This window comes from Quercus lobata, chromosome 3, assembly GCF_001633185.2.
Source record: "Quercus lobata isolate SW786 chromosome 3, ValleyOak3.0 Primary Assembly, whole genome shotgun sequence".
NCBI classification, from domain to species: domain Eukaryota; kingdom Viridiplantae; phylum Streptophyta; class Magnoliopsida; order Fagales; family Fagaceae; genus Quercus; species Quercus lobata.
This window is the reverse complement of record NC_044906.1, coordinates 26,777,738-26,787,491: the sequence shown is the minus strand read 5'-3', so window position 1 is coordinate 26,787,491 and position 9,754 is coordinate 26,777,738. Positions and strand designations below refer to the sequence as shown.

The following is a 9,754-nucleotide window of genomic DNA, read 5'->3' as shown; positions in this document are numbered from 1 at the left end:
CTGTACCTTCCCTGTATTATATACTGGGGACTAGGGTGATATAAGGTTTAGGAAAGAAAAGATAGTGAATTGCAAGTCATCAAAATTTCGAAGACTTGGGCGGGTCTTCGGTCTGAAAGTCTGCAGAATCTTTCGCTTTTTTAGCTGCCTCTTTACCTTATTTTATTTTTTTGGCTAAAGAGGTTTTTGATTCCTTTACTTCAAAAGAAATAAAGTTAAGTGGGGATGGCAGTTAGTTGTTACATAAAGTGTGTTACACACTCCTTTTCTTTTCTTTTTTTAATATATATTTTTTATCCAAAAAAACTGAACATGTGACACACAGTGTGTAACACTGCATTCTAAACTTCTTCTTCTTCTTTTTTTTTTTTTCTTTTTTTTTAAAAAAAAATTTCTATTAAAAAAGAATAAGTTAACTAATTAATTTTGAGAGAGTTTTTTGAAAAAATATTTATAAAATCATTCACATGTATTAAATTGCACAATTTATTAAATTATTTAAATAAATTATGTTACCATTAAGTATCATATTACCAAAAATAAACATGAATAATTTTTTAAGTTTGTAGCAAAATTCTATGGTAATTATGACAAAAGGGAAAAATCCTCAAAAGATCTAAGGTATATATTTGGTATGATGGACAAAAAAACAAGAGGGAAGTGTATCAATTTGTGGACCTAGAAAATAATGAAGAGGGCCTAAGTCTTTAAGATCAAATTTGGAGCTTAATTCGATAATATCATCAGCATACAGGAACAAGTATAGCAGATTGGAAGAATGGTTGTAGATAAAGAGTTTATCATTTTCACTTGAAGCTACAAAGTCAAGATGTAGTAATTGAAAGTTGAACCTTTCAAACTAGGCTCTAGGAGCATGCTTAAGTCCATAAATGGTCTTTGCGCAAAAGATAAACATAATTAGGAAAATAAGGATGTAAATAGCCTCGAGGTTGTGTCATGTAGACTTCTTCCTTCAAGACCCCGTGAAGGAAAGGATTACTAACATCATGCTCTTCAAAGACCAACTGCAAGAGCAGGAATCAATCTCATTGTTATTGGTTTAGCAACTGGACTGAATATTTTATCATAATCAAGTCCATGTTGCTGTAAATTATCCCTTGCAACTAGTCTGGCCTTGTAACGGGCAATGGAGCCATCATCGTACTATTTGAGCTTATATACCCATTTACAAGTGACAATATTCTGATCTAAAGGAATTGGAACGAGAGACCAAGTCTACTGCTTATGTAAAGACTGGAATTCGGAGTCCATTGCAGATGACCATATGTATGGATTGAATGAGAAGAGGCTAAGGATAATTGACCAAAATTTAGGGCAGGACAGTCCAATTGAATAAAGCATAACATGTAAAATAAACTTTGTTGGTAGATGGATTGAGACACAAAACATTTGGACAAAGTAGGGTAGCCTAGAAAGATAAGCTCAAAGGATCTTGGCTGAAATTTATGTTTATTATAATGCATGATTGAACAAAGGATAACAAGTACAACCAAAGGTCTTAAGGGCATTGAGAGGTGGAGGATGTGAGTGCAATTGTTCCCATGGAGATTTGAAGCCAAAAAGAGATGAGAGTAACATGTTTATGAGATAAAGGGGAGTAATGAAAGACCAATAATTGAGAGGTAATTGGACTTATGAAGTATATCTAGGCCCGTCTCAATAATATGCCTATGTTTTCTTCAAAAATTATACTTTGTTGAGGAACATAAAGATAAGATAAAAGGATGTAAAATAGCATGAGTGGAGAAAATTATTGAATTTCTGATTCTGTATATTCTCCTCTACCATCAATCCCAAATCCCAATGGTATGTTTGTATGGAGAGATTTTAGGGAGGATAGAAAATTGAGAAGAGAAAAGTAGAGAGAAAGCATTTTTAGTGGGTTTTGGTTGGAAGAGGAAAAAAAAGTGGCAGGACCTAGTGTTTTCTCATTGAGTCCAAAAAAAAAATTTTCTCCCCAAATTGGGGATGTATTTTGGACACAATTGCCCCTCCCAAACGTTACTTTTTTAGACTTTTTCTTCTTTGCTTTTTTTGTTTTTCTCCGCTAATCCATTCTTGTTTTACTTTTTCTTCTTCTTATTTGCTTTTTCTTTTGCGTTGACCCTTTATTTGTTTTCTTTCTTTTTTTCTTTTTTTCTTTTTTTGGGCATGATACATGCTTCTCTTTTCTTTTCTTTTTTTCTTTTTTTTGGTGTGGTTGGTCATTTTTCTCTCTTTCTTTTTTCATCTTTAACTGTGCGTTGTTGTTATTGTTTTTTCTTTTCTTTTTTCTTTTTTTAACTTTTTTTCTTTTGTATCAGGCATGAGTTTTCTTTTTAGGTGATTGTTTTTTTTTTTTTGTTAACGCATTTTTTTTTTTAATTGGAAATCATTTTTTTAACAAGGTTTGTAAGTACATTTATACAAAATCTATTTTCTATCATTCCATTTTTCTTCTTAACCAAACAAAATAATTTTCACCCCTCCATTTTTTCACCCTTCCAACCAAAAATAAGTGAGGGAGACTAAAATCTTTTATATCCTCCCACTTTTTCACCTCTTCTCCATTTTCTGTCCTCCCATTTTTCCATCCTTCCAACAAATGGATCCTAAGGAGATAAAAAAGTGGGAGGACAGAAGGAATAAAAATGTGAGAAAATAGAAGGGATTTTATTTTCTCTATTTTGTATTTGGTAGGAGGTGGAAAAGAAAAGGAATTGAAAAAAATGAGTTTGTATAAATTTACTCATATGCCTTTATTAAAAAATGATGCACAATTAAAATAAAAAGGGCAATCACCCAAATTTATTAAAGAAGAAAAACCATGCCCAAAAAAAAAAAAAAAAAAAAAAATCCCATCTCCCTTCTATTTTCTTCCCAAATTGGAGAGATAGAATATTGGTGGGCCAAAGAATAAAACACTTGGGCCTCACCAATTTTTCATTCTCCCTTTCTCTCCAATCAAATATCTATAAAATTAGTTCTTTCCACTTTATTTTCCTTTAATTTCTATCCTCCTTACTTCTCCCCCAACCAAACGGACTCCAAGAGTTCTAATTTTGGTTGAATATTGAGTTTCAACTAGAGTTTTAAAGTGTTTAAAAATTAACAGAACTTCATATTTTTCTTTTTAAAGTAAAAAAACCCGTGTAATCTTGCGGAATCATTTACAAAAATGACATGGAATCTGAAACCAAGAATTGATATAAGGGGTGCAAGCCCCTAGACATCATTATGTACAAGCTGGAAAGGAACTTAGAAGACATATCATGTTTAGTCAATGAAAAACTACGCATTTTAGTACTTATGCAGTATGTACATGCTGAACAATCTCATTCATGTGACTAATCTAAATAATACATATTAATGGTTTTATGAGTCGTTATATAACAGGGTTGAGGAGATTCTTCAAAAATTAGTTTGGAGGAATGCTTTGTCCAGTCAGCTTCTACCATGGAACTACTGCTTCATCTGGCTTGACCAAATGCCCTTGTTATGAAACATCCGATTGGACTAATTGTGCGGCCCAATCCAAAAATTCAAAAGGATGGGCTTTACTAAGCTCAGATCAATTACACCAAATAAAGTGGACTCTCCTATTTCCAATGAAAGGATGACCTTAGAACAGGATTTAGGCCCAAATCTAGTAAAAAATTCACCATGGAAGAGGCGTCTGAGAACTTTTCTGACTTACAATTGCTTCCACAGAAGAAAATTTTCAAAATTAAAATTAATATAATCCGTCCAACAATTCATTATGTAACAAGAAAGACTAAATCAGTTAATCATATTTGATTAACTGATATGATCAAATCAAATATGATTAACTGAAAATGATGTTACCGTAATTTGGATAAATAATTTTATTATTAATTTGGCACTTCCAAAGGTGAGAAAAATATATTTCAAATAAAGCATCATATCTCAAATTGTATCAAGTTGATCTAGGAATCTGAGAAGTTTCAATTAACAACATATTTCTTTCATTTTTGTTAATCTTAGTCCAGAATAAATGCACATTTTTTATGAACGTAATGCTTGTTAAAAAAAAAAAAAATGGAAGCGCAAAAATGAGATATTCCAAGATTTCACAACTAAAATGCATACTATACAAGCCTAGAAACTTTCATATACAATCCACAATAAATAGTTAAAAATATTAAGAAATTGAAAAAAAAATTATATCTCAGATTCGCAATAACCGCACAACACTAGCAAAATGCAGTTACAAATCACTAAATAAAAACTATTGACCTTCAAGCAAGTATAGCATCACACGGAGACACACACAAAGTTTATACATACAATTACTCTACAATTACTCTCCCTTAATGTTTGATCATTTCCTTTTTGTTACTTGATAGGTTCAGAGAACCTTATAAATGCACCTCCTTAAAAAAATGATTAGTTCAACAAAGGGCAAACTATCCATCAAAACCAAACAAAGCTCAAGGAGATGAGGAAAAAGATGGATTGAAAGCAACTTGCTTAGCACAACTAAGCACTTCTTGAGGCCCAGCTTCTTCTCTGCCAACACCCATAAGATCAAGGTAATATAGGTAATGGGAGATAATGTTGTTCATGGACTCATTATCACCATGACCACAAACAAGATCTCCGTAAAGCACATTCATGGTAGTACCAAATCCAGAAACTCGCTTGGCTAGAGTGTCATTTTTGGTGGGTGTCCAGGTGCCAAGAAAGACATCATGTGCTGAAGGCTGATGATTCTTAATTGGCATCATCCACCTCCAAATCGCAACTTGGAAGGCCAAGGTAGCATTTTGCTCAATGTATTCTGGATGGTTTAATAAATCCACCTTCAAATCTTTACTTGCTTTTCCATAATTGTAGTTCCTGTTGAAAGCATAAGTAAACAAAAAAAATTTGAATTGACGCATGCAATTTGAATTGATCTACACTAAATTCGTTTGAAGAATGCATCACTTAGATACTCATATTTGAATTATGCTAGAAAATAATCTCATTTTGGTGTATTTCTTAATAGATAAACATAAATCTTTGAACGAAATTTCAACTTTGGATAAAATTAATCGACATAAGATGGTAAAATAATTCAGATGCAAAGATATACATGATGTATGATCAATGTTAGTGTAAATGATAAAGTAGATACCAATAAATAGGTAGAGCACCACGACCAAAGTATGCAACTCCAGGAGCACATGGATAAGCTTTTTTGTAATGCTCATCACAATAATTCGAATTGGAATTCATTTCCTTGTTATAGCATGAACCCCATGCTAATTGATCCATGGTGGCCAATTTATTTCCACCTAAAAAACAACAACAACAAAAATCCACTTTTACTTTGCATGGATAGGTTGTGCTCCAAATTAGTTTATTTCCAACTTAAATTGTTCTTTGGAGAAAATGAATTTAGTTAAATCACTATATGATTAGACTCACTTACAAGCCAACACTTTTCATTCATTTGATGAAAATACAATATAAATTTTTTAGGTCAAATTACGAAGCTAATCCTCCAGTTATTGAATAAAGTTCAATTTGATCCTTATACTATTAATCCTCTCAATTTAGTCACTCAACTTTAAAATTAAGTCAACTTCATACTTTGGTCTAATGTATGTTTAAATATTAACATAATTAAGAGTTGAAATTGATTTGATTTAAAAAAAAAAAAATTACATTTGCTATAATAATCTTCTAATATGTGTTCTATTATCCTCCTTAAAGTTTAAACGAAGAGAATATTCAAGGATGAAGTAAATTCGATTTTGAATTTTTGGTAATAGATTTTGAAAGTTGAGGAATTAAATTGGCACAATTAATTTTTGAAAAACTAAATTAAAACAAATAACTAAATGATATAAAAGAATTAAAACATTAAAATCCATTTCCAACTTCATCAAATTGAAACTTGCTTTTTCATATATATATATATATATATATATATATATATATTAAAAGGATTTAGAAAGTTAGTTATGCCTTTAAAAATGTCAAAAATACCTCTAATCTAATTAGATGATCCTTATTCTTAAAAAATAAAAAATGGGGTTAAAATTGTAATTCAACAAAATTTTAAATAAAATAAAATAAAACTACTAGAAAATTTTTTTCCCTAAAATTAGCACTCTCTTTATTTAAATATATTTCATGCACGTTTGATACATTTTTTCCTAAAAACTAGCATACACTAAACCTAGCAACTTACTCCATTTCAAATCCTAAATTTTAGTTTCTTAAAAATTCCTTCTTGTATAACCTCACTAACAATAAATAAATTAAAAAATAACATTAAAAAAAAAAAAAAAAAAAAAAAAAACCATCATCGCACGTGTGTAACGCATGTGATGAGGCTAGTGTGTATGTATGTGTGTATGTATATATATATATATATATATATATATAAAAACTCAATAATTAGAGGAGGGGTTTTGAACCCTAGGTCTTCAATATAATAAAATTAAGTTTCAAATAAGTTTAAACACAGGACACACTATGATATATTTTATACTTAAACCCCTACAAAATTTGAATCCTCAAATTTATATAAAACCCAAAAAAAAAAAAAAAAAAAAAAAAAAAAAAAAAAAACAAAAAGAACACCAAACCAAACCAAAAGGTCTGGTTTAAAAATCGGATTCTAATTTGGTTCTAAAAATATTTAAAATATGGGATTTTTTTTTTTTTTAATTGTTTCGATTTTTAAAACCATACAAAAACCCAAATTGAAGTTCACAAAACAGAAAGTCTGCAGTACTCACAGGAGATTTTGGTGGCGACATGGGCGAGAAAAGCTGCAACTTCCTTGGTCCCAAAGAACGTCCAATTCATGTAGGTAGTACCGAAGCCATAGGGCTGGTAGAGAGCAGAGGCAGTGATAAAAGACTGGTAGTCCCAAAATCCCTTATTTGCATGGTCCTCAACCTCAAGGGAGTTACGTTTCGAGAAGATGTTCTCAAACTGGTCCGTCTTGAAGTAGTTCCGAACGGCACCGCGACAGCATCTTCCTGGTATTGCTGGATTGTTTGGGTTTTTGGTACCAGGCCTAACGTATACACCTCGCCCACCCTGTCTCACTAATTCAACACTTTCAACTCCTTTAGATGAATTATCACAGCATGATTGGGTTCCCGGCATGCCCCGTTTCGGTGGTGGAAGCGTGTTGCAATAAGGACAGGGCTTCGGAAGCGAACCTCGTCTATTGTATGCCCCTTTCGACGAAGAGTACTCATCACAATTCACAAGCAACACTATAAAAGCCAATATTGTAAAGAGTACAGACCGTTTATACTCCATTTTTGCATGTAACACCAATTAAACAATTAATGGTGATGACTGGAAAAAGGTCTGTAACTTCACTATATATTTAAGAGGCTATCAGAAGTTGCTGCCTATAATCACGGCTAAAAAAGAGAAAAACGCGCTTTCCAAATGTAAAACGTGGGAAGCGCAAAAAGAAAAAGAGAAAAACACAAAACGTGAACGTGGGAAGCGTAAACACGCTTTCCAAATGCATACTTAGAACTGTACTGACTGCTGAAAGAAGGAAAAGGAAAGATAGGGAAAGTCATAAATTATTTATTTATTTTTGTCACTATGCTAACCTAATTATAATCTCCTTATGCTTTTGGCACTTTTATCTGATCAATAAAGACCCTACCTTTTGAATAAAAAACAAAATGTTTTCTTTCTTTTTTTTCCTTTTTTTAATAGTAAATTTGATTATACTTTTTTGATTATACTATATCTACAATGGGTCCATCCATTTATGGATTTGTCATAAATTAATATATAAATATTGATAATTGGATAATGGCAATTTAGAGGATAGAGTAAAAACGATTATTTGGGATGACATGAAGGTTGCGTTTGGATTGGGATGAAAACTTTTGCGTCTGCGTTTTGTTTGGGTTTTTTTTTTTTTTTTTTTCACGCGTTTTTGAACTTTTTGAATGTTGCGGCTACTGTTCATACACTATTTAATGAACAGTAGCCGCAAACTTTGACTTTTCAAATTTTTTTGGACCAATCAGTGCACATCGTATACTGTTTATGGACCCACAAATTTCACTTTTCAGCAACTTTTTTATTACAAATGGGTCCCATTGTACTATTTACATATTTAAAAATTATTTCGCTACAGTGTTTTTCAGTTTTCAATTTCAGTTTTCAGTTTTCAGCTGTATCCAAACGGACCCGAAATTTATAGTATAGATATGCTTAATGTACAAATAGATATGCTTAATTTATAAACTGACTTGACTTCCTTTTGGACCTTGAGTCCTCACTTCAGAATGTTTTACTTTTGTAGATTCTTTTTTACTTGAAAATGATATAAGTTGTTTCTCAAAAAAAAATAAAAAAATGATATAATTAGTTAAAAACACGTGAATTTTGCATTCTAAAATGGGCATATGACTTTTTTTCAAGGATCCAAGAAGAAGTTGATATCTTCGTGGAAATACTCGTGTGAAACCTATACCACTTTTTACTAATGGGACCCCTAGGACTACATCTATGTTCAAGGTTTTCTTCAAGCAGTACTAGACTCAATATTTACTACTCTGCTCGCCCAGTTAGGTTCGCAATGGTATTTTTGAAACCAACCAATAACCACTGTATCTTCCTCTTACAAACCCAAACCCTTACTGAAATATATCTTCCAAACCCCAAACATTGCTTTGTTTTCTCCCCCAGACTTTGTTGTGCTTTCTTTATGTTGAAAATTAATGAATTTATGGTTTAAGTTTGAATAGTTTATGACCACTAGTTCCTAACAGTAATGAGTTTATAGTTTGAGTTGAAATAGTTTTGAAATTGTAAGATTTAATTTTGTTTTATATTAATAATTCGATAATTATAATGAGAGAGGAGAGGTTTAAACGGTAAACATTTATATAGAAACTAGCTTGTAACCCCGTGCATATATATGGAAATACTTAAAAGATACACATTAAGATGCATAGTATAATAATCTTATATATATAATTTAAATATTATTGATAGTCATTCTTACTCTTTAAAAAGTCTTGTAAGAATATTATTAGGTAGAAAATGTAAATTTTTCATTTTTAAAATATTTTTATATTAATTAATTCTAGACTCTTTGATTTTTATACACAATAGCTCATTTGAATGGATATTTATGATATGAGCCCACATTTGATTACAAAAGTAAGAAATAAAACTCTCTCTAAAAATAAATAATTTAGGACATATGATGCAAAATTGGACTTCAATTGTAGAATCTAATTGGATTTTCTCTAGACTTTACCTATTAATATATATATATATATATATATATATATTTATATATATATAATTTTTGTGCCAAATGAATTGTTTTTAGTTATAAAAAAAAAGGCTCATAAATATAAAATCATTCAAACTCTCTCTTCCTCTAATTTTATATATAATGTTAGACATATGATTATGTTTTTATAGTTTATTTATATTGGACTCTAAATTAACTTATTTGGCACAAAAATTAAAAAACTTCAATTAGATGGAACATGTGTCATAAAATTAAACTCTAATTGAAATCTAATTTTTACACTGAACTAACTTGGTTCAAAAATTTAAAAATACTTAGATTAAATGGAACACATGCCGTAAAATTAAACTCTAATTGAAATCCAATTTTTACACTGAACTAACTAACTTGGTTCAAAAATTTAAAAATTTTGATTAGATAAGACACGTGATGCAAAATTAGACTCTAATCGAATTCCAATTTAAAATTTGTGAAGTTGTGATTTAC

At 30.6% G+C, this 9,754-nt stretch overlaps 1 protein-coding gene across 1 annotated transcript; it reads right to left on the bottom strand.

The window, feature by feature from the left end:
- Positions 1 to 4,170: 4,170 nt before the first annotated feature.
- LOC115981562 (chitinase-like protein 1) lies at positions 4,171 to 7,413 on the bottom strand. Its single transcript, XM_031103785.1, has 3 exons — positions 6,756 to 7,413; positions 5,141 to 5,300; positions 4,171 to 4,860 (listed from the first exon to the last, which is right to left on the bottom strand). The coding sequence occupies exons 1-3, from the start codon at positions 7,288 to 7,290 to the stop codon at positions 4,452 to 4,454; spliced, it is 1,104 nt and encodes a 367-aa protein (XP_030959645.1). The 5' UTR covers positions 7,291 to 7,413; the 3' UTR covers positions 4,171 to 4,451.
- Between the last annotated feature and the right edge of the window lie 2,341 nt (positions 7,414 to 9,754).